The sequence below is a fragment of the Tursiops truncatus genome, chromosome 18 (assembly GCF_011762595.2).
Source record: "Tursiops truncatus isolate mTurTru1 chromosome 18, mTurTru1.mat.Y, whole genome shotgun sequence".
Classification (NCBI taxonomy): Eukaryota; Metazoa; Chordata; class Mammalia; order Artiodactyla; family Delphinidae; genus Tursiops; species Tursiops truncatus.
Window position 1 is genome coordinate 67,724,756 of NC_047051.1, and position 26,090 is coordinate 67,750,845.

Sequence of the window (26,090 nt, forward strand, 5' to 3'; positions counted from 1 at the left end):
TAAAAAAAAAAAATGTGAGAGAACATTAGTGGATATTTCATACCCAGGCTGGGAAAAGAGAGGAAGCAATAGCCATCAACTTGATCATTTCTGATTTTTTCCGGGATTGTCAACTTTTGACTGAATCTTTTTTTTTCCCTTTTTTGTCCAGTTCCTGGCACCCCATGGCTTACCCTAATTAGAGCCACAGGCACAATAAGAAAGAAGGGATGACGGACTGGGCTTTTTGATATTATTTAATATCATCTGTGTGGAATATTCTTTTCCCTGCTTTCCAAATAGCTAGATCTCATTTCTCCATGGCATGGTGACAGCATAAAAATATGTACTGTCTGAAATTTAATGACTTACTTGGCGTAAGAAATTGAGTAGAATACCTTACCATTATATTATTTTCAATTATAGCTCAAAAATTATATTGTTTGTGACTGTAATGTCCCTAACTTCTACCAGTTTCTCCCTCTCTCCCAGTTGTTTAATATTTGGCTTGTTAAATTTTTGTCAGGGAGTCTTCTCTTCTGGGTTATATGTATTCACAGGTCTAACACTGCATTGCCTCCTTTGGAGAGACCATATTGCAATTGTCTTATTATATATTGGCCTGTTGCCTGACAATTTCTCACCTTTTCTGAACATACAATAGTTTCTTGTTGACAAATTATTTTATGTGTTTTGTTTTGCCATCTAGTTCCTTGTTACCAAGGACAATTTCCCAATCTTATTTTGAACCTTACAAATCCCTGTATAGTCCAGGGTCCATAGATGAATAAATGACTAAGATGAGATTAATACTGGAATCAGAATAACTGCAAATTTCCTAATCCTCAGCGGGAACTGAAAATAGTAGAGATATGGGATGTGGATATCATACCTCTCGTGGTTTCCTGTTCACATGGATAAATAGTTTTTGATGGTGACTTGATGACATGTTTTTTGGGGATAAAAAAGACCTTAAGTTTTTAAAAGGATTTCTCAGGCATGCTGGTTTCTAATTTTTGGATATTGTTTCTTCACTGCTCAAAAACAAGCTAATTCTTCTTTACTGATCTCAGTCTAATTCCTTTATGTGGTACTCATTGTGAGGCTGCAGCACTGAACAAGACAGACACCGTTCTTATTACTCTCAAGCAGGATCTGTAGCATGCAAGAGTGTGTAGCGTAATGTGCTCCCAGTTTATGTTTTGAGTTCTCTTTTCCTCTGCCATCCTACAGATGCTCTGTGTGCTTCAAATTGTTTCAGTCCTTTCTTAAACCTGTCCTGTGCTTACCCCGCCTCCATTTCTGCTGTTCCTGCCTAACACGTTCATGTCCTGTCGTCCTTCATAGCCTCATATAAATGGCCCTATCTATAATATGCTTTTCTTAATCCCTTTTCTCTTACCTTCCTGTGATTCTTCTCTGAATTCCCATTGAGAGAATTATTTGGGTACTTCCCCTCTTTCTTCCTAGATTATAAGGCTCCCAGTGTGAAAGTACTATGTTCATCTTTCTTGTTCTTACTGCACTTAGTATTTATTGCTTTTAAAATGCTGTCCCACATAAGTCTATCTCACATAAACGTAACCAACATCAGAATTTTAAGAATTTAATTACTTATGAATCACTTAGGAAGCAAGTGCCATTTTAGCTAAGTTGAAGTTAAGTGATGTTTTGTGGTTTAGGGGTCAAAGGTCTGTGACATTTGGCCCTGTCTTCCCTTTTCGTGAAGATCCTATAGCTAGAGTGTAGTGCTATTAGAGCATCACAGGTCAGGAAGAGTCTTTTAAGGGCTCACTGACCTCTTCTTTCTTCAGAAAAGATCATAAACAAGTGGTCTCAGACATGAGTATTTCCACCTTATTGTCGGAGAACCTCTAAACAAAGAGACTTCACAGCTTTTCTTGATAAATCATTGTAGATGACTCATGCTGTCAGAAATTTTACTTTATAATAACTACTCTAAATACGCAATCCTCTTTACCAACAACAATTTTATTAATTTTCTCTTATAAAACGTTGGCTGGAAATGTCCTTTGTTTTGGGCCTGACTTTGTATTTTCATAATATTCCCGAAGTCTAGATATTTCATTGCCTGTTGACTGAGTGGAGTAGTGCCGTAGCTTCTCTACTGATATCAGCGAGCTCTGCATCTTCTGCTCCAGGCATAATATACCAGCCATGGCTTGATTTTTCCCAAAGCCATCATGTCAGTTCTTGCAGATAAAAGCTGCAGGGGTTCCCTGTGATTTTTCAGATGAAAATACCTCAAATACCTGTAAACCATTACTTTTGAAAAAAAGGGAATTTAATTTGTTATGTATGCAAACAGCAGTTTTGGGGAATCAAAAGAATGCGTGTGTGCGTGCGCGCACACACATGTGCGTGTGTGTTTCCTTAATGCTATAAAAGTTGTTTCTTATATCCTTGGTTAATTAATACTGTATTTATTTCCATTTTTGGAATCCACTTTCAAATTATGTTTTCTTAGCTTTTTATTTCATTATTGGGGAAAATGTTATATTTATTGATACAAATAGTCTTTTTCTTTTAAAACGATCACACTCATTTAAAAAATATATGTAAGATCATTACACTGATATTATTTTCCTGACTCTAAAGAAAGGAACTTTTAAATAAATTAGTTATTGTCTTCTGCGTTATCGAACATGTGGTCAGTTGTCATGTTCATGCATCCAGATGATCAAAGTCTGAACTTCTGTCTAATTCTTCCCTGCTGTTAGGCTACCCTGTTATGATCAAGGCCTCAGCAGGTGGTGGTGGGAAAGGCATGCGAATCGCTTGGGATGATGAAGAGACCAGGTGAGATTCTGTCCAAAATATACTTTTGATGAAAATTGCAGTTACTAGAGTTTTATTAAACTGACAAGTAAACAGATACCAAAAGCATAATCATCATCTAATAATAGACAAGTTATAGACAAGTTATAATAATCATCTAATTTTTACTCTTCTAGATAGGAAAAATTGAAATTATGCAGAAAAGTTTCTTATTTATATTTTGATGATGATTATCCTATTATCGAAAGGTTTTTACTTTCTTAAACATTAATACAGGATTATCTTTTTTTACAGTGTATTTTTAAAAATTATTGTCATGATTTTGTCTTCTAGGCAAAAATTACTAACATTTGGCTGTGTAATTCTGAATGTGATCAAAGATTTGAACCATATATATTTGAAAGCAGTCATAATTTTATCTGTTTATTAGTATGCATTTGCTTCCGTTTGCTTGTCTATAAAAACAGTGAACTACTATTATAACTTTATAGTGTGAAATATATTTCCTTTTGAATTTGAAATTATTGTATGTCCTTTATATGCAGTGCACTCTTATGAATTTAGAACACTTTCTTAGTAGTAGTTTCAGAAATCAAAAGAAACTTTTAAAACAAAAATTTAAAAACCTAATGTATTGATAACATCATGGGGATTAGAAAATAATTTTTTTGAACAACTGCCTAGTACAAGCAGGTTTCAAGGGACTCTATTCAGATTTGTATTACATACTTCAAGGTTTGGCAGCAAGAGAGATTTATGTCATTTTTTGAAGGAGGGGAATTTAAAAAATCACTGAATTATTATCGTTAATGTTGCCTTTCCTGCCCTTTCTCTACCCAAAAGTAATTTGATCTTCCAACTGGTTAGTTCTGTTTTCTCCCTTTCTTTTCCCTTTCTTCCTATTCCCTGAAATCTCTGAAAGAGAGAAATCTGGAGTAGTTGATGTGAAAGTCATCCAATACAAATCTAATTCAGAAATTAGGTTCTAAAGTGAACATACAAGGTAAAAATCTCTTAGAGGCAATATATTACCCTTTAAAATCTGAGGGGAAGACACCGCACTGCAGACTTGTACAGATAGTTTTAACTCTAGAAGACAGTTCTCTCAGGACATCATTGTTTCTTTGGTTGTGTGTTAGAGGTGGGGTGATAATATGTGCCCAATACAGACCTTTCAGCCCCAGTCTCACGTTCAGTGTGGCACTGATACCAGATACTGACTGAGGTAACGTCAGATTCTCCTCTCCCATCTTACACTTACCCAGCATAAATAAACTCATTGCATGGATTGGTGATATTTGTTATTGAGATATTTGATACGGAGAGCCTCCTGTGTGACAGGCAGTGTTTTAGTAAGGTTCCAGGAATACAGCAATGAACAGAAACAGACAAAATAATCCACTCCTCTATGCAGTTCTCTTTCTCTATTCCTCTATATCCAGTAGATAACTGGATCAGGAGTTTTTAACCTTTGAATTCACAGACCCGTAAAGTTCAGGGACGTTTGTGCGCCTGGATAAGGAAAAAAAGTACATATTTCTTTCATTAGCCTCTAACTGGAATTTAGTGTTTCCTCCAGTATAGACAAGCTACAATAGTAGTAGTATCTGTGGGACTTTTCACCTTTTAAGAGATCCCTTATATTATCACATTACATTGTTGCAGGTATCTCTAAGTTACAGTGATTGTGAGACTTGTTGTTGGAGCTTATTAACGAATAAAGAACCAAGTACATGATATCCCAAATTTTTTAAAAAATATTTTGATACCTATATTTCAGTATAATTTGTTTCTTATGCAATCCTATGCATATTCTTTTCTACATTTTAAATCACTTTGAACCTTATTTCGACAAGAGGGTCCTATACTGCATGATACTGCCAAAGGCATCCACGACATAAACAAGGTTCAGAAACCCATTCTGGTAGGAAGAGACAAACAATGAACAAGATCAAAGTAAATCATATCCTGTTGTGGAAGGTGATAAGCAATATAAGAAAAGTAAAGGAAGAAAGGAAGAGACATGAGGAGTGTTGGAGGGAATTCCCATTCTAAGCAGGATTGTCAGGGCTGTCCTCGCTGAGAAGGCACATTTGAGCGAGGAGGAAGAGTGTGGGGATTAGGATCCAGGCAAGGGAAGAGCAAGTGTGGAGGCTGTGACGCAGTAGCGTGTCTGGAGAGATCCAGGGCTGGCCAGCTGGTGGGGGCAGGGGGAGGAGTAGAAGGAAATGGGGAGCCGATTGTGTAGGACCTCATAGGCCATTCTTAGTGAGATGGGGGGCTACTGGAGGGTTTGCGTAGAGAAGTCACAATCATGGAACTTCAACAAACTCCTAACATTATTTACATGTTTTGAATTATAAAAATTTTCAAACGTGCAAAGATGTAGAAGAATACAATGAACTTCTATATACGTATCATCCAGATTTACCAGTTGTCAAGATTTTGCGACTTGAGTTTTAAAAGGATCACTGGTTGCTCTCTTGGCAATAGACTTAACAGGGGGCAGAATCATGAACTCTGGAATCAGGGAAACCCGTTGGGTTGAAATAATCCACGCAAAATAATGGTGATGGTGGCTTTCACCAGTGTAATGGTGGAAGTGGTAAGAAAGAGTTTAATTCTGAAAGTAGAGGCAACAGGATTTTCTGAGTGATTGGATATAGAGTTTGAGTACTTGAGGATGACTTGCAGGCCCTGTTTAAGTTACCTTATTTTTTTGCTCTTATTCTCTCTTTGGCCTTAGTGTAGATTTATAAGAATTAAATGGATATGCTGCAACACTAATTTACTTGAAAATTTCTTAGGAAATGCCAAAGAAGTTAAGGTCAGAGTGAGGGCGTTTATCTTCAGAACTGAGATGCTTAATTGAAGAATGGTCTGCTTCTTAGCCTCTCTCTGGAACTCTTTGCCTGGCGTGGTTCCTTTTGATAGTGGAGACTTGCAGAGCATTGGTTAACTATGTGAAATGTTTGAAGTTGGGCTGGCTAGTTGTTGTGTGTGGGTTGAAGCAGGCATAAGGGTAGGAGGCATACTTAGCCCCATTTTTACCACATAATTCGTCTTATTTGACTTTTGAAGTTCAGGTGTTGAAGCTATCTCTTGTGCTTTATTTGTAACCCCTGTGAGTTAGTGGACATCTCCATGGTTTGGTTGGGCTTCCTCACGGGATGGTGACTTTAGACTTCTTACACAGTGACCCAGGGGTCCAAGAGTATTTGTTTCAAATGCAAGTGGAAGCTGTATCACTTTTTATGATCCAGTCTAATAAGTCGCACAGCTTGCCTTCACCATATTTTGTTGATTACAAGTGAGCACAAATTCTACCTGAATTCAAGGGGAGGGGCATTAGACTTCACTTCCTTGTGAAGGAGTGGCAAGTTTCTTAGAAGAGCATATGGAATGGGAGATGCTGTTGTGGCCATGTTTGGAAAAGACAATCTGCTACAGTCTATTGGTAGTAAAGAATGAGGTAATAAAGATGTTAAGCACAACTTAATGGTTTTATAAGAGATGTGTATTTTGTGAACTCTTAATGTTTTTTTAACAGTGTTTCCCCTTTTATATGGCACTTATATAGCCATTCCACTGAAAGCCTTAGCACTTATTTTTCATTATTGTTCTTAGGATCTCATATTTCTTATCAGTCATTTCTCCAGGGCTACTCTTAGTAACATATTCTTTTATGGTAGGATTACTGTTCAGTTTCTTGGCAATGAGATTTGCTATGCTGCTTTTAACCAATGGATTTTAATTTAGAATTCAGTGATTTTGGAAATCGCTGTATCTATTCATATATTGGGCATCTTTGGTAAATAAGTTAACCCTTTCTTGGTCAGTAAATGTCACATTGTTTCAAAATATTTTCATATAATTAGTAAAAATACATACATAAACAATTTTCTACCTAAAATTACTCTTTTCAACTTGATAAATAAGCCATCTCTAAAACTTTGTTGAAGTTAACAAAGGTATAACATTATTTGATATAATGATACAAGACCCTCATTTTAAAAATTTGCTCCTCTGTTAATTTGGAAAAATCAAAACTTTGGAAAAATTGAGAGAACAGTCCAGAAAACACCCATATATTTGTCTTCTGGTGTCACCAACTGTTAATATTGTGCTGCACTGCATTTACTCCTTCCTCCCTCGAGGAAGACATTTTTGTGCATAATCCACAAAAATTTTAACATTCTTCAGATGGAAAACTTAGTAGCCATTAATTGCTTTATTCCTTTTTTTTTTAACGTTGTTATTGGAGTATAATTGCTTTACAATGGTGTGTTAGTTTCTGCTTTATAATTTTGCTTTATTCTTTTATCTTAAGGAGTGTGTCCCTCTTGTAACATCTTCAGGGAAGTAACATCTATACTTATCTTAGAATCTTTAGAACATCTGAAAGATTTTAAAAAGTACAGTGTTTGTTGTATAATAAATTAGGGTAAGAGTCATGGAGGTTGTTGAAAGTAGACTCAGATATTTTCATAATAATCTCTGGCTTTCTTTTCCTCATCCCTATTTATTTAACATCTTTTTTGGAGTATAATTGCTTTACAGTGGTTTGTTAGTTTCTGCTGTATAACAGAGTGAATCAGCTATACATATACATATATCCCCATATCTCCTCCCTCTTGGGTGTCCCTCTCACCCTCCCTATCCCACCCGCCCATCCCACCCCTCTAGGTGGACACAAAGCACTGAGCTGATCTCCCTGTGCCATGCGGCTGCTTCCCACTAGCTATTGATTTTACATTTGGTAGTGTATATATGTCCATGCCACTCTCTCATTTCATCCCAGTTTACCCTTCCCCCTCCCCGTGTCCTCAGGTCCATTCTCTACGTCTGCATCTTTATTCCTGTCCTACCCCTAGGTTCTTCAGAACCATTTTTTTTTTTTAGATTCCATGTATATGTGTTAGCATACAGTATTTGTTTTTTTCGTTTCTTTTTATGGCTGAGTAATATTCCATTGTATATATATGTGCCACGTCTTCTTTATCCATTCATCTGTCAGTGGACACTTAGGTTGCCTCCATGTCCTGGCTATTGTAAATAGAGCTGCAGTGAACACTGTGGTACATGACTCTTTTTGAATTATGGTTTTCTCAGGGTATATGCCAGTAGTGGGATTGCTGCCTTATGCCAATTTAAGTGAAATGTTATGGCATACATGGAAAATTGATCATGTCTACATTTTGGAGTAACCTCACTAGACTTCAGGTGTTGTGAGGGCAGTTTCTGTTTTAATTTTGTATTTCCATCACATATATATATGCCAGGCATATAGTTTCATGAGTAGTAAGTATTTATTGAATGAATGTATTACTGAGTGCTACAAATGATCTAAATGCAGTTTTCCATGAGCTCTAAAACATGTTGGTAATGCTTTCAAATCTGATAATTTATTTGGGTGACTTTGATTTTTTAAATTTTTGGTAGTTTTGATTTAAATGCAAAATGAAAACTTTAAAATCATTAGAGCAGAGACAAACTGTAAAGTACTATGTTTTTTCCTTGTGAATCATTGTATCCCTCCTAATAAAAAGTTAGTTATATGGTATTGAAAACAATGATTCATTGTGCTTTCATTTCTTCGAGATTTGTAGTCTCCTGAGATCTAAACACCATTCCCTAAAATCAAGAGAGTAATGGAGGACTAAGAAAACGTGATACCTTTTTTCTGAGAATGCTGAGAAATAGAAATTTTTGCAATATGTTTTCAAATTTATCCTTCTAGTCTGTGTTTACTTGCAATGTTGTATTTTCCAAGCACACAAACAAATGAGATAGTTATTTCTAATATTGCCAGATGGAGTGTTTGCAAATGAAAGGATTAAAAGAATTTTAATGTTGAACATTAAATACAGGTATTTGATTTGAAGATTAAGAAACTGTTAATTACATATAAAAGGAATTAAATTTTATACTCGAGTATATCCATGAATGGAATATAACATACTCTAGTTAGTGTTAGGTAAGGAAGTTTGAGTTTTTAATAGACTGAGTGAAATTTCAACGTGTATGACTTTAGTAAGCATATTTTAATAATGATAATGTTTAAGTTATAGTTTGGAAATAAAATATACAAAGCAATAATTAAATTCATATTTTTATTTTAAAAAATCGAACTTTTCTCTTTTAATTATTATTTTTGAACAATTTTAAAGAAGATAAAATTGTAATGATCTGTATGGATGTGTGGGAGGTCATTGCTTTTAAAGTTGTGTATTTAAAATATCAGGGAGTCTTCTTGAGGACCCTCCTTTTGTATTCTTACTGAGTGTATTTGCTGTGGCTTTGCCCCAGTTGTGCAGTCGTCTAGGTCCTTTACATTTTTGTGTGCATCTTCTGACTTTTGAGTCAAATGTATATGCATTTTTATATATTTTTATTAGTGGAATTAAGGTATAGTAAGGTCAGAGAAATGAAGTTTTATATGATTTGTATGGTTTATTAAAAATACCTCATTTTTAACAGTTGGTGAAATAAGTATTGGTATTCTTGTTTCTATAAAAATCTAGGATCAGGGAAATTAAAGCATTCACCCAGAGTCACAGAGCTAGTGAGTAGAAGAGTTGTTCAACCAAAATTAATTGAGTTATTTGTGTATTATAAGTGACTTTTTCTCTGCTTTGTTCAGAAGTAAGCACAAATAAACCTTTAATTAGTTTTCTTTTATATTGAGGGCTGTATTTGTTTTGTGTTCATTTGACTGTTTTGTTTTTCTTTACAGGGATGGTTTTAGATTTTCATCTCAAGAAGCTGCTTCTAGTTTTGGTGATGATAGGCTACTAATAGAAAAATTTATTGATAACCCTCGTCATATAGAAGTCCAGGTTGGTACATTTTAAGATATCTTTTGAATTATTATAACTTTAAAATAATATTACTTACTCCTATTAGAAACACATCCTTTCTTACATTTAGAATGATTGTGAAAGTTCCGGTATGTTCGAATAAGTATGAAATAGAGAATGTACATAAGTTGATCGCCTCCCTTTGGAGTCTGGTATCCTTTTTTCAAAGTACCAGAATGTTGATTGGATGGGGAATGATACAGAAGCCCAGCTCCAGAATGCGATAGTCACAAGATGTCCGTCCAGGCCGAATATATTCTACCTAGAGGCGCACTCAGTCCCCTTCTGATACTGGGCTACTTTGGGGCATTTTTAAAAGAAAAGTGCCTGACCTGGACGCTTATGTCATTTCAGTTCACAGATGTCTGTGTGGCTTATTGTGGCAGGCGTTCTGCTGTTGGATAGAGATGAATAAATCATTTCTTCTACTCAGATTAAGATTGTAATCCATCTTTTAAAGTGGTTGTGGAGGTGTGGCTTTCAGCAAAATAAAATGTTTTTTTCTGAAATAAAACAGACGAAGAAGGAAAGTCTGCCGAAATTTTTGTTTTTCTGTCAGAAATGCCTTGTGCTAATTTTACACATTGTGGCTATGAATTGATATGTAACAATTGAAATTGATAAAATATAAATATCAGATTAGAAATCATATTGAAATGAAAGTATTATTATTTTTTTCTTAATTTTGTGTGGATAGAGTTCCAGAAAATTAAATAAAAGGTTATTTGCTGCCCTTGTAACTTTCTGACGGGGCATAATAAAACAAAGTCTTAGATTTTGTCATTGTGTTTTCTAAGTTTAATCATCACTTTACATAGATATTATTTCTAGTTAGGAAATCTTCATGTAGATCCTCAAATCTTCCAGAGTGGAAAAAACAAATTGCAAACATATAATCCATTTATATTTTTAAAACATTGAACGTAATGTATTTCTTTCTGAGGCTAGCAGATTTTGTTTTGTTTGTTAGTTTTTGTTTTTATATATTCTAAATTGAAATATCACATATACAGTGAAGTCCACCTAAGTGTGCAATTTAGTAAAAATTTATTTATATACATATATAACTGTGTAACAACCATCCAGATCTGTATATGGATCATTTCCGTTATATCAAAAGATTCTTTCATACCACTTCCAGTCAGTCCTTCTCCTTAGCCACCAAAATTAACTGCTGTTCTGACATCTAATACCATAGATTGTTTTTGTTTGTTCTTAAACTGCATATAAATGGAATCATATGATACATACTTGCTTGTGCTGGCTTCTTTCACACAACATCATATCTGAGGTTCATGAGGCTGTGCATTGTCATTCACTCAAAAATTGCTCTGTGGTGTTCCATTATTTGAATAACCTGCAATGTATCTGTTTTTCTGATGGTGAACCTTTAGGTTGTTTCCATTTTTTGATGTTATGAATAAACTGCTATGTCTTTTTCTGAACATATATACTTTCGCATATACTGAGGAGAGGGATTGTTGAATTACATGGTCAGGTTATGTTTAGTTCTAATAGATACTGTGGTTGTTCTATCAATAATATATACTCCTGCCCATGATATATGAATGTTTCCAGTTCAGCCATCTTTTCCACCATTTGGTGTTCTCAGTTTTTTAATGTTTAGCCATTTTGTTGGACATGTAATAGTATCTCTTTTAATTTGCATTTCCCTGATGAATATTGATGCTGAGCATGTTTTTATACGTTGATTGACCAAAACTGGATATCTTATCTTGTGAAGCGACTGCTCAAGTCTCACCCTTGCCCCCCTTTTTCAAATTAGATTTTTTGGAATTATTGAGTGTTCAGGGTTCTATATCTATTTTGATTATGAGTCCTTCACCATACACACACACCCCCCCCCATATATTCCCCCCATCTGTGACTTACCTATTCACTTTATTAATAATGTCTTTCAAGGAATAGAAGTTCTCAATTTTGTTGAAGTCCAGTTTAAGTCCAATTTGCGTACCCAAGTTAGGAGCTTTATTGTTTTAGGTTTGGTATTTAGGCCTGTTACTCTCTTTGAATTTTTTGTTTGTTTGATGTGAGATGGAGTCAAAGTAAATTTTCTTACATTCTCATACCCAATTTTTCCAGCATCATTTGTTGTGGTGTACATTTGCTGTAAATTAAGTGACATTTGGTCACTGTCTTAATTATTTTGCTTTTGTAGTAAGTGTAAAAATCTGGTACTGTAAGTGCTCTAAATTTATTGTTTTTCTTCAGATAATGTTGGCTTTTTTTTATATTCTTTGAGTTTCCCTGTAACCTTTAGACTTCGTCTTGTCAATCTGTCTCTACCTTCTACCTACATTCCCACCCTCTCCCCACATCAGATGGGATTTGGATTATATTGAATCTAGAGATTATTCTGGGGAGAATTAACATCTTAACAATATTGAGTTTTATAAGCCATGAACTAGAATATCTCTTCATGTATTTATAGCTTTAATTTCTCTCAGCATTTTTTTGTAGTTTGGAGTGTAGAGGTTTTATCTATCTTTCATTAGATTTATTCCTGGATGTCTGATACGTTTTGACACTATTATAAATGTTATTTTCTAAATTTCATTTACCTATTGATTGTTGCTTATATGTAGCAACAATTGAATTTTATGTATTAATCTTGTATCCAGTGTCCTTTTTAAATCCACTTGTTTATTTTTTGTGTTTTGGTTATCTATTGCTGAGTGATTAACCATCCCAAAATACAGTGATTTGAAACATTTAAGGTTGTACAACAATGTGAATGTACTTATTTAATGCCACTGAGTTGTACACTTAAAAATGGTTACAATGGGGCTTCCCTGGTGGCGCAGTGGTTGAGAGTCCGCCTGCCGATGCAGGGGACGCAGGTTCATGCCCCGGTCTGGGAAGATCCCACATGCCGCGGAGTGGCTGGGCCCATGAGCCATCGCCGCTGATCCTGCGCGTCCGGAGCCTGTGCTCCGCAACGGGAGAGGCCACAGCAGTGAGAGGCCCGCGTACCGCAAAAAAAAAAAAAGTTTACAATGGTAAATTTTACCTATATTTTGCCACAATGAAAAAAACTACACAACATTTAACTATTTCTTATAATTCTGTGGGTTGATTTGGTTTGGCTGGGCACATCTTTTGCCTCACTAGGTGTCTGTCCACTGGGGCAGTAGTCATGTTGGGGCTTGACTGGTTTGGAACATCCAATGTTAGTGCCTTGGAGGATTGACTTGAAGGTGAGGTCAGCCAAGACATGGGACAGCTGGGCCTCTCTCTTTCTCTCTTTATTCATTCTTGGGGCATTTCCACATGACTTCTCCATGTGGAATTTCTATCAGGATATCCAGACCTCTTATACTGAGTATCAGAGCTATGTGAAGTAGCCATTCTGTCTTTTAAAGTTTAGGTGGCACAGGAGCACTTTTGTTGCATTTTGCAAGTCACTTGGCCAGCCTAGAATCATTGCCATAAGTGCTTATGCAAGGGTGCGCATACCAGGGTTTGTTATATTCAGGGCTATTTTTGGATACTAGTTATCACAACCCTTTCTACGGCCCCCAATGCTCATGTCCTTCCATAGGCAGAATATACCTACCTTCCTTCCAAGACCAGGATCTCATATTCAGACTTGGTTCAGGTATAGACGAGACTTCTTGTGTATGGTTTCTCAAGAGCAGTTTTTGTGATGTGAAGATCTCTGTATTTAAAGACAGTGTGACACTCAGTTATCAAAAATACAATGATGAGTAAAGGATATGACACTGCAATGAATACCCCCTATTCAACAAGGTAGAAAAAGGGAGGCACACAGTATTCAATGGTTCTTAGCAATCAAAACCCAGAAATTTAAGCTGAGAGATCCCTTTGGAGGGTTTTGTAATAATTCTTGTGGGAGAGGGTAGCACCTTGGGCCAGCGTGTGGTGGAGGTGGTGAGATGTGATTGAATTCTGGATATTTTGTGAAGGTAGACCAGATTTTCTAAAGATCAGATGTGATGTATAAGAAAAAAATAAGGCATCAAAGATAGTTTTAGGCTTTTGGCCTGACGAATTATAGGAATGGGACTGTCTTACTGAGAAGGGAAAGACTGTGAGAGGTAAATGTTTTTGGGGAGGAAATCAGGGTATGAAGATGGACCAATGAAGGTTGAGATGCCCATTAGATATCAAAATGTAGGTGTTGAGTAGACTGTTGGATATTTAAGTCTGTAATTTAGGGGAGATATTTGGGCTACCCTTCCTGTAAGATCCTAGAGGTAAAATTAATTTTACCCCCTTTTCTATATTCCCCATCTAGCACTTATTTGTGCTATTCGAAGACCACTTACACCATTTTATCTTTAGCTATCAGACTTTCCTCATAGACGAAGAAGTCCTTGAGGACAGAGGCTGGATCTTATCTCATTTGTTTTCCCTAGCAACCAGGCAGTGTCCTTCACATTACTAATACTCAGTAAATGTTTGTTCAGTTGTTTTAAATAATTATATTTCTACATAAGCTTTTAGTTTATTTTAATTAACCATGGCTTATATCCTAGCCGATATTTTTAAACTTAGGTGAAAATATCTCCCAGTAACTTAAATAGGCAACACAGATGTTTCCCATATCTGATCTACACTTGGAAGGTTTTTTACTTGTTTTCTTCAGTTTTAATTAATTAATGTTAGATAATTTGTGCATATGATAAAGGGTATTCAATGAAAAGTAAGCCTTCTTTCACCCTTGTCTCCAAGTCCCCTGGTTTCTATCCCTAGAAGCAGGCACTGTTACTGTTTTTTGAATATCCTGCCATAGTCTGTGAAGTATATACATGTATATCAACTATTGTTTTTCACACGAGCTATCACATACTCCCTTCTTTCTCGGGCTGAAACTGTGTACTGGCAATAAGAATGGCACAGCTCTGTGTGGTTTAAACCAGGGCACTGATGGCATTTTATGGGCTGGATCCATGGATGTTAAAGGGCTTGCCATTATGTGGAGCAGTCTATTATGATAAAGCTTTTTCAGTAAGCAGTATATCTGGGAGATCTTTCCATATTCAGTACGTGCATATCTGTAAAGGGCTATATTAAAAATTAAAAAAACTCATGATGTATTTAAGTATTAACTTCCCTTACAAGCACTTTTTATTTATGATGTTTTCTGGTTACTTTGTCTCTTCATTTGATTAATGGAATTCCCTGGTTGTCCAGTGGTTAGGACTTGGCACTTTCACTGCCCTGGCCTGGGAACTAAGATCCCAGGCACAGTTACACAGACTTCAGGGAAAAACAGACTTGATTCTGGGTATATTTGAATCTGATATTTTACAGTTGAAAATGTTTCTAAGAATTCTTGGTTATTGTGGCTTTATTTCTTGGAGACTAAGTCTACTTTCACTTCCACGTCAATTAGAATAAAAAAGGAGGTAGAATAAATTTAATGTTTAAAAATAGTTCTAGATGTACTTCATGCAGTCACCTTTGAGTCTTAGAAATAAAATTCCAACTTACTGGCATTTCATTACTGTAATGTTTTCCTTTGTTTGGAAGCATTCTTGAGGTTTGGTAGGTTTTATTTCCTAAAAATTAACCTTGTAGTCATTTATTAACTGTTCATTTTATAGTTTATTATACTTGTTAAACCATGATCTCTTTTGATTTGATGTTTTCAGCAGCCATATAAAATATTAAGATGACATTATCTACTGTTTATAATGCATGGGAAAACAGTGACTTGCCCAGAGAGGTGGCATAGCTGTTTGGAGCTTAAGTTAGTGCCTTGATTTTGGCTTCTAGAAGAGCTTTTACCCCCGTGAACTTAAATATATGCATTCAATAGTATGCATCTACTCCTTAATCATGAAAATAGATTAATCTATTTCTGATCAAGTATTCTATGCAAAAACATTAATAAAGCGCATGTTTTACTGTTTCCAGATTTAGCTAATAAGATATATGTTAAATTTGAATTTCAGATAAACAGTGATTTTTTTTTTAAAGTAAAAGTATGTCCCATTCAGTATTTGGGATATATTTTTATTAAAATTTTTATTAAAATTAAAAACTCCCGTTTATTTCCCATTATTACAAATGGGAAAAAGCATAATGTTATATATTAACCCCAGACCTTTTACCAGTTTCTTATAACAAAAATAAAGCACAGTAAAAATATCCATATATAAGTAACAGACCACATACTGGTTGTAAGTGAAATAGCATTTCCTGATCAACAGACGTGATAATATTAACAACAAACAGATGTTTGTAATAATCCTGCGGCTCTCCTACGTGCCCTTGAAATCTAGAATATATTCCCTTTATTGATACTCATTGTCCCTCACAAAATTGGTACAATTGATTCTCATATTTTACCCAGTGTATTGGAAATGTAAGATGAGAATTTTTTCCTCAAGTCTTTAATAAAAGTGTTCAGTTGAGTTTTGGAGTGGTAAATATAAAATTTTCCTCCACTAATGTCAACCAAAAGAAGACTGTATTTGAGAGGTATATATGTTTTATGAGGTTGGAGTATTAAAATCCAAGGGGTGTTGCATGGAGAAAATGTTAATTGGGCACATATGCTATGGAGATGGCTCTGTAATTTTTCAAGTGGTATTATTGCTCTTTCAGGTTTTAGGTGATAAACATGGGAATGCTTTGTGGCTCAATGAAAGAGAGTGCTCAATTCAGCGAAGAAATCAGAAGGTGGTAGAGGAAGCACCAAGGTAAGAGCTTCTCCCAGGGAAACTTTATAGTAGTCTGATTTTTATATATTTCACATATTTCTTTCCCATTTTATTAGCTAAAATTGCTTTAATAGTAATAGTAGAATGTATTAGTGTGTATATATTAAAAATTCTCCTCATTGAGGTATAATTGACACATAATTATCTCTTGAACAGCACAGTTGTTAAGGATGCTGACCCTCCATGCAATTGGAAATCCACATATAACGTTTAAAGTAAGCCCTCTGTATATGTGGTTCCTCTGTATCTGCAGTCAACTGACCTTGGATCTTGTAGTACTGTAATACTTAGTATTGAAAAGTGTAAGTGGATCCTTGCAGTTCAAACCTGTGTTGTTCAGGGGTCAACTGTATTATATTAGTTTAAGGTTTACAATATAATGATTTGATATTTGTCTATACTGTGAAATCACCATAGGAAGTCTAGTTAACATCCGTCACCATATATAGTTAACAGAATTTTTTTTTTTGTAATGAGAACTTTTAAGAGCTACTCTCTTAGCAACTGTCAAATAAGCAATACAGTATTATCTGTAGTCACCATGCTGTACATTGCATCTCAACGACTTATTTATAGCTGGAAGTTTGTACTGTTTATGTCCCCCTCCCCCTCAACCGTCAATCTGATTTCTGCATCTGTGAGCTTGTTGTTGTTTTTTTTTTTTAAGATTCCACGTATAACTGAGATCATACAGTGTTTGTCTTTCTCTGTCTGACTTATTTCAGTTAGCATAATGCCCTCAAAGTCCATCCATGTTGTCACAAATGGCGATATTTCATTCCTTTTTTGTTTTGGGGTTTTTTTTTTGGCTATGCAGCTTGTAGGATCTTAGTTCCCTGACCAAGGATTGAACCTGCACCTTTGGCAGTGAAAGCACGGAGTCCTAACCACTGGACTGCCAGGGAATTGCCAAGATTTCATTCTTTTTTATGGTTGAATAATATTCCACTGCATATGTGTATGTGGTATGTGTATATATATACATATATATAATATACATACATTTATATATACCACATTTCTTCATCCATACATCAGTGGACACTTAGGATGTTTCCATGTCTTGGCTATTATAAATAATGCTGCAGTGAACATGGGGGTGCATGTTTCTTTACAAGTTTGTGTTTTTGTTTTCTTTGGATATATACCCAGAAGTGGAATTACTGGATCATATGGTAGTTCTGTTTTTAACTTTTAAAGTAACTTCCATACTCTCTTCCATAATGGCTGCACCAATTTACATTCCTACCAACAGTGCACAAGGGTTCCCTTTTCTTCACATCCTTGCCAACACTTGTTATTTCTTGTCTTTCTGATAATAGCCATCCTAGCAGGTGTGAGGTGATATCTCATTGTGGTTTTGATGTACATTTCCCTGATGATCAGTGATGTTGAGCACATTTACATGTGTGCATTGGCGATCTGTGTGTTTTCTTTGGAAAAGTGTCTATTTAGATCTTTTGCCCATTTTAAAATCAGATTTTTTTCCTGTTATTGGGTTGTATGAATTCTTTATGTATATTGAGTACTAACCCCTTATCAGACATACGATTTGCAAATATTTTCTTCTATTCAGTAGGTTACCTTTTCATTTTGTTGATAGTTTCCTTGGCTGTGTAGAAGCTTTTTAGTTTGAAGTGGTCTTAATGTATATTTTTATAATTAAGAATTTGCCACTTGATCTTTCTCAGTACTTCAGTGCATGCAAATGAGAGAATACTTGAACAAGAAGTTGGGGTTTCATTAGAGGAAAAAGTGGGGTGATAACCCACTCTGACTCCCATAGTCTTCTAGGTAGCCTAGACCCTGTTGGTGTGTCTGAGCATGTGGAATTTCTGGGATACCTACCTTCTAGGCTCTCCAGTTGGCAAAAGTTTCATAAAGTTGATCCTGAATTTCCCGAGTTTATCCTACCATGAAAAGGCTTTTGGGACATGGTTCTTAAGAGATTCCTTGATTCATCAGAACTACTTTGGGCACTTCTCCAAGCCACCTGTCATGTGTTTGGTGTAGCAATTTCATGGAGCTTCGTTTCTACTTTGATGCTAGTTTGGTATTTATATATATTCTGGTTTCCTCTTAGTTCTTAAAAATCCCCAGTTGAGTGTTCATTGGTATATTTAGTAACTAGACATTAAGGAATATAACCAATTGTAGCTTAATCAGCATAGCCAGTGTGCCTTGAAAAAATGTGCGTGTGTGATTTCTGAAAAGATTAGGTCTGAATATGAGTGGATTTTTAAAATCACAGAGTATTGTTAAAAATCAAATCCTATATCCCCCCCCCCAAATTATAGATTTAAATATCCAACAGTCTACTCAACACCTACATTTTGATATCTAATGGGCATCTCAACCTTCATTTGTCCATCTTCATACCCTGATTTCCTCCCCCAAAACATGCACCTTTCAGAGTCCTTCCCATCTTCACCATGCTGTGAAGAACAGCCCTTTGTGGCCTACATGGGGTGTAAGACGAATGGAAGAAGAGAACCAAAAGGAATGTTCTATGTCTTTAGGAAGAGTCCTAGAACCTGCCAGCGTTGTTGACTTGGCAGTGATCCGAAGTTAGGTACTTTCCTAGGGCGTCTGGGATATGTCTGTTTTCCCGAAGTCACCATGTGCCCAGATAGTTGAATGGAAAAAGGGGACAGGGGATGATGGTAGAACAGTAATAGTCTCTGACACACCACTTTTGCAGTCTTATGTTTTCTTATCTTCTTGTCTTAACACTTCCAATATAATTAACTTTCTCTTTTTATTGGAAATCCACTCAAGTCTTACCTGGGATAGAAATCTTTCACAGACTGGGAACCTTGATTTTTATTTGTTTCCTTTCTTTCTCTAGAAATGTAAGTTTTTCATATGAACATCTCATCTATTAATTGAGAGAAAAATCCAAGGAAAACTTAAAGCACTAGGAAAAAAAACTAGAACCGATTGTTAATAGTGACTTGATACGTATTTGTGTATTGTGAAATATTAAAATAAATGGAATATGCAGTTTTCAATTCTTGGAGTAAGAATCTCCCTCTGTGCTTTGAGTGCAGTGGTGAGCTTGCTTGCAGCTCTGAGTATCACTAGCAGAGTTTATGACAAGGGAAAGAATAAGACCAGACAGGACAAAAATAGTTCTACTCACCTGTGCTTGAGATTATCCAAATGTTACGATGTTAATCTTTAGTTGCATTTCCTTTTTTTTCTTTTTGGTTGCATTAATTTTGTCAGCCATTATTGTTGAAATGTCATCTATGCCTGTATCTGTTAGGTTAATGCAGAGCTGTTATTTATAATAGGTAGATAAGATTCATAACATCTGAATCCAATGATGAATCCTAATGTCATCAACCGGGAGACAGTATGAAGTACACTTCCCACCTGTGACGTATCCTTGCCTCCCCTTCAACCAGTCAAACCTGAATCTATTCAAGGCTCTAGATCTAATCAGCAGTTTACAAGAAATAGAAATGTAATGTTAAAAGACCTTGTGAACATTGCATGTAGAGGAATGAGACAGGAAAATGACCAGATCCTTGGCTTAAAAAAAAAAGAAGAGGACATTACAAGTTAAAAGAATCATAAAGATTTAAAAACCAGTCAAATGCAGTGGCTAGATCTTATTTGGATCCTGATTCAAAGTTATTAGCTCTAAAAAGATATTTACAAGATAATCCAGGAAATTTGAATACTAACTGGATATTAAAGCTATTAAGGAGTTCTTGTTAATTTTAAAAGTGTGATTATGTTATAAAAGAGTACTTATAGAAACAGATACGGAAGTTTTTTTTATGGAAGAAGTAATACCTAATTTGGGATTTGCTTTAAAAAAGAAAAAAAAATGGAGTTCCCTGATGGCCTAGTGGTTAGGATTCCGGACTTTCACTGCCGTGGCCGGGGTTCAGTCCCGTCGGGGAACTGAGATCCCATAAGCTGTGTGGCACAACCAAAAAAAAAGGGGGGGGGGGACTGGTAGAAAAGTGGACATGCAGCATAGACAAAACAAGAATAGCTATGTAGTAATAATTGTTACATATGGGAAACAGGTATGTGCAAGTTCATTATATTCTTCCATAATAAAAAGTTCATAATATGTCATCTAAATCTTACACATTTGAGAATAATTTTAATCCACAAATAGAAAAGTAGTCAGTGTTTTATTTCTCAGAACCTTTTTTGCATAGAAGCAAAATATGTGAAAATGCAGAAATGATTTGATAATATTCTTTTCAGGGTTCATTGAAACCCTTTTACTTGCCTGCTGGAAGGTGCTTTTTTATTGTGAAACAAAAGTTTTGAGGATTTATTAGATGTACAGTGGATTCTTGTTATTTGTGGTAGTTATGTTTTTTTTAAATAATTAATTAATTTTTGGCTGTGTTGGGTCTTCGTTGCTGTGTGCAGGCTTTCTCTAGTTGGCAGCGAGCAGGGGCCACTCTTTGCTGCAGTGCATGGGCTTCTCATTGCGGTGGCTTCTCTTGTTGCAGAGCACAGGCTCTAGGCACGAGGACTTCAGTAGTTGTGGCACGTGGGCTCAGTAGTTGCAGCTCACGGGCTCTAGAGCGCAGGCTCAGTATTTGTGGCACATGGGCTTAGTTGCTCTGTGGCATGTGGGATCTTCCCCGACCAGGGCTTGAACCCATGTCCCCTGCACTGGCAGGCGGATTCTTAACCACTGCGCCAGCAGGGAAGTCCTGTGGTAGTTATATTTTATAAAGTCACTGTGAACACTGAATTAATAAATACTGAAGCATTGCTCCTAGGGGAAATACAGAATTAAGTTTCTGTGAGCCTCTGGTCAGAACATTTTCATCAACCGATTAATACATAACCTTGTTTTGTATGTGTTTCTGTTGAAAGACACCTTATTTTAATACATACTATTGATTCATTAACCTTGAACTCACCGTCCTGGCCCGCAGCGCTATAATGCTTGCCTGAAGGAAGCTCACCTAACACATGTTTTCTCTATAGGGCACGACTTCCAATCTTACTTGGAGAAATTATGAATATATATGTTAAATTTTACTCATAGGAAACAACTACTTGTGCTAAAGTAACTGTATATTTTATAGATTGATTGAAGTTGCAGTGTAGTGTGGAAAGTTCAGATGTTTTATAAAAATCTTAAGTTGATTTATTTAAACATGTTATGCTTAATAACACAATAAGCATACATTATAAGCATATATAAAGCATATAATATGAAATCTTAAGTTGATACAGATGATCATATCTGAGTAAACTTTAAGAAAATTTTTATGTAATGCACACAAAAGATTACTTAATTTTTGTTCAAAATGTAGGAAATTACTCTTTCTTATTTGCAGCCTTTTTCTGGATTCTGAGACTCGAAGAGCAATGGGAGAACAAGCTGTAGCCCTTGCCAAAGCAGTAAATTATTCTTCTGCTGGAACCGTAGAATTCCTTGTGGACTCAAAAAAGAATTTTTATTTCTTGGAAATGAATACGAGGCTCCAGGTAACAGAAACTCTGGTTTTCATTCCTCTCCACGCCTCTATACTTTTCCCTTCTTCACCACCCCTTCTTGTGTTACAAAAGCTAAAAATCAACTCCTTAAAGTGTTAAATATTTAGTTTTTATGCTTGTGCTAAGAAATCTGTTGGAAATGACAGATAAGTATCAGGTTAATTTAATGGTCAGTGTCTAGCCCTTCTGCTTTGTTACTGTTAATACTTCATATTGGAAATTCCTTTTTTTTTTCTTGAACTTTCTTGATGAAGTGCATTAGTTAGGGTTCATGTGCTGATAAGAGAAACTACTCTAGATATGATAAATAGAAAGGGATTAAGGGCTTACCAGTCATTGGAAGGGATGGAGGAAGGAAGGGTATCTAGAGTGAACTTGCAGGAATGACCGTCAGAACTGGCTTCTAGAGGAACTGACACCTCTGCCACAGTTATGAGGTTGAGAAATCAAGCGGCTGCCCTGGAATTTGACTTTAGGGACATGCTTCCTCAGTTTCAGTCAAGGTCTCTGGAAGCCACTGGTGCTGCAACTAGTGGCTTTATTTCCTTCCTTCTTCCCCCTTTTCTTGGATTTAAATTGTAAACTAACATACACATACAGAACATTACATAGAATACAAATGTGTAGTTGAAAAAATTATTAAAAGCAAGAGTTCACGTAAGCCTCAGTAGGATCGGGAAGTACCGAAATGCCCAGCGCTTCTTACCCTGCCCCTCAACTTCTTCCCCTTCTCAGTGATTCCACTTCCATCTTCTTATTTACTATTCTGACTGAATTCTAAATATCTCCTTATATTTCTGGATAGCTCTTCCTTTTATTTATGCACACCTAGGAAATAGAATTAATTTTGCCTGTTTCTTTTTTAAACTTTAAATCAGTGGGATTATATTGTATGATTTTTATATTTGGTTTCTTTTCTCAACATTGTGCTTATTAGATTATACCATGAGACTGATTTTCATTTACTGTGGAAGAATTTATATATCTAGATGCATTTTGAGACCAATGGTAATACATATTTATAGTTTGTATAGTTATTAACCTCAGTAATTTTTGCTCAAAACTTACAATACTCCTGCTTGAAATAACTTTTTTAGCTTGTATTCTATTCTTGTGAACATCTTTAGAAGTGGCAGAATTTTGCCTTTTAAAGATTAATTTGATTTTGATTAAAAATATGTCTTTATAATGAAAATGTCTAATTAGATAATTAGCTGGGAAATCATGTTTTTGATTAAAATGGAGACTGTTATGTCATGATGAGACTAATAGCTTGTAATACGATTCTGAATGCAATTTGAAGTGACTACAGTATATTTTTATTTTATTCAAGGCACAATGAATACTGGATGGTTTAGTTGGGGTATTTAACAGAATTTGCAAAATTAATAACCAGTGTTTGTTTAGGGCACTTTGTTACTACGTTCTGATTTTTTTTCAATCTATTTATTTTTTATTTGTTTCTGGCTCATTTATCTCAGCCTGTAAGTTTTTTTAAGTTTGGCCCATGGTTGTTTTTGTTATAAGACTTCCAAAAGTTGATATTTATTATCAAATAATTCTGTGTAGGGAGTCTAAATCATTTAGGTACCTACGTTTATAGTTTGTTTCATGGATGGCTTGCCAGGAAATTATGTTCAGTACCCTCAAAAAAGATTATAAATGAATTTCAGGAAAAAATGAAATTCATAAAGAATGTTATCATATTAGATCTCATAGTACCTGATTTTATGCTGTTTAATAGCACTTTTATAATTTGTCTCCCATTTAATGTGTAACAGTATCTCTTTTCTCGCTTGCATTTGCTTCCAGTGGCAGTAATCTTGTCAGTTACCAGACAAATTAATTTTGATTTTTTTAAGAAGCATCTGTGTGATGGAGGGATATTTGCTGGTGGAGGGTGAAACTGAATGGGAGCATGAAAAAGGATCTTGGATTAGTATTCAGAAAGACATTCTTAGATACTTCAATGACATCTTTCCGATATTGTTTAAACAATTCAAATGTCATTTTAATAGTAGATTTTCTGTTTCAAATTTCTTTGCTAACCTTAAATTATAATACTTAAGGCACATTCACCACATTGTTTATCTTCTAAGATATATGTTATCTCTAATTAGTGTTTCAGTTTGAGTCTGGAGAGCTATAATTTTCTTTGTGTTTTTTTTTTCCTTGAAATTTCCTGATTGAACTGTCACTTTTTCCAGCTTTAGTATTTGTACATTTTTTCCTGGTAATAGAAATGTGAGTAGCATCTTCACTTTGCTGGATTTTCTTAAGAGCGATATTTGAAATAAATACTGTTTCTCCTTAAAGAGAAACACTGAGAAAGTCACCACGTTTGGTGCGTAAATACTGGTTTTGTTCTCAGTCTGGTCAGAATTTATGTATCAGGATTATCTGTGCTATCCCCATATATGTTTGTTTTTAAAGTCATTGTTTGCCTTTGCTGAAAGATAAAATTCAAATGCTTTTGCATTACAAGTCCCTTTTCTCTGTGGCCTTAATCTCTCCTTTCTTTTCCCTGAGTTCAGTTTGACCTCTGTGTGCCTTTATCATGTTACCCCTTTGCTTGGAATGGTCTCTGTTCATTTCTCCTAGTAGGAGTGCACATATGTATCCACCCATGCTCACCTGTTTCCTTCTGTCTTCATTTGAAAGATGGATAGATATGGATACTTTACCAAAAAATACAGTTTTATTAAAATGTTATTTTAATGAAATAAATGATATGTAATTTTGCTTGAATAACTTTATAGTTTCCTACTTCATTGAATTGAAATACTAAGAATTGGTAATACTTGGTTAAAAGAAAATCTAAAGTGTTCAGAAGAGTATACATTGGAAAAACAACTTCTCATACCACATTTTTGTTACCACAACCATGTATTTTTCCTGCAGAGACAACCTTTGTTTTACTTAAAAATATATCTTTTGTAGTATTCCATACCTAATTTAAAGCATTATCTTCTTCATTTTTGTGATTTTTAATATTCAGTTGTATGGATGTACAGTCATATAATTTCATTGGTTTCCTAGTGATAATTTTTGCAGTATTCTGCTCTAGCAAATAGTGCAGTTATTGAAAGACCCTATACGTCATCATTTTGCACATGTGGAAGTAGAATTGCCTGGAAAGTGATATGTCCTTTTATAATTTAGTGAAGTATTATCAAGTTGCCTTTTATAGAAGAACTTGCCTGGCCAAAAGGCAAGTTTTGCCTTTGGATCTTTGTATGGTAGTGAAAAATGTGTCACATTTTCATTTTTCTTATTATGAGTGAGGATGAATTTTTCTTCATAGATTCCTTTACATTTCCTTTGCCCTTTGGGTTTTCTTATTGACTTATAGATGTTTTTATTTTTTTGGGAAATTAGCCATTTGTGATATCATCAGGAAGCACTGCTCCATGAATATTTTCACATTTTTAAAGAGTGAGGGCTTTCTAACCAAAGACCTCTGGCACCTGATTAAATGATAACAGCTTTAAAGATAGAGTGCTAGAGAGAAAGCCTTATCTTTCCCCAGAGCCATTTGTTGACATTCCAGATTGGTAAATAGAGGCCTTCCTCCTCTCTCCCCAGAAGGATTTGTTTACTTCCCAGAGCCAAGTTTGCTCTCTCTCCAGAGATGAAGAAGGGCAGACGTGCCAGGAACTCTTTTTTTAACAAATACATTTATTTATTTATTTATTTATGGCTGTGTTGGGTCTTCGTTGCTGTGCATGGGCTTTCTCTCGTTGTGGCGAGTGGGGGCTACTTTTCCTTGCGGTGCACGGGCTTCTCATTGCGGTGGCTTCTCTTTGTTGTGGAACATGAGCTCTAGGTGCACAGGCTCAGTAGTTGTGGCACATGGGCTTAGTAGTTGTGGCTCATGGGCTCTAGAGTGCAGGCTCAGTAGTTGTGGCACACAGGCTTAGTTGCTCTGTGGCATGTGGGATCTTCCCGGACCAGGGCTCGAACCCGTGTCCCCTACATTGACAGGCGGATTCTTACCCACTGCGCAACCAGGGAAGTCCCCAGCAACTCTTATATAAGCTCTGAGATAAATATTTTTATTTTTATATATATATTTATTATATTTATATTATATTTATAATATTTATATTTATTATTATATAATATATTTATTATTTATATATATTTATTTATATTTATATATAAATATTTTATGCCCCTGTGATAGGTGGACATATATTTATTTATTTATTTATTTATATTTATATATAAATATTTTATGCCCCTGTGATAG

At 35.4% G+C, this 26,090-nt stretch overlaps 1 protein-coding gene across 8 annotated transcripts in view; it reads left to right on the forward strand.

Moving 5' to 3' along the window:
• PCCA (propionyl-CoA carboxylase subunit alpha) overlaps positions 1-26,090 on the forward strand; it is a 389,666-nt gene that overhangs the window by 127,823 nt on the left and 235,753 nt on the right. For all 8 annotated transcript variants that reach the window (XM_073795382.1, XM_019920938.3, XM_073795385.1 and 5 more), the window contains 4 exons: positions 2,721-2,799; positions 9,515-9,617; positions 16,236-16,330; positions 21,679-21,829. In XM_073795382.1, coding sequence (XP_073651483.1) covers positions 2,721-2,799; positions 9,515-9,617; positions 16,236-16,330; positions 21,679-21,829 — 428 coding nt within the window. The remainder of the gene's footprint in view (positions 1-2,720; positions 2,800-9,514; positions 9,618-16,235; positions 16,331-21,678; positions 21,830-26,090) is intronic.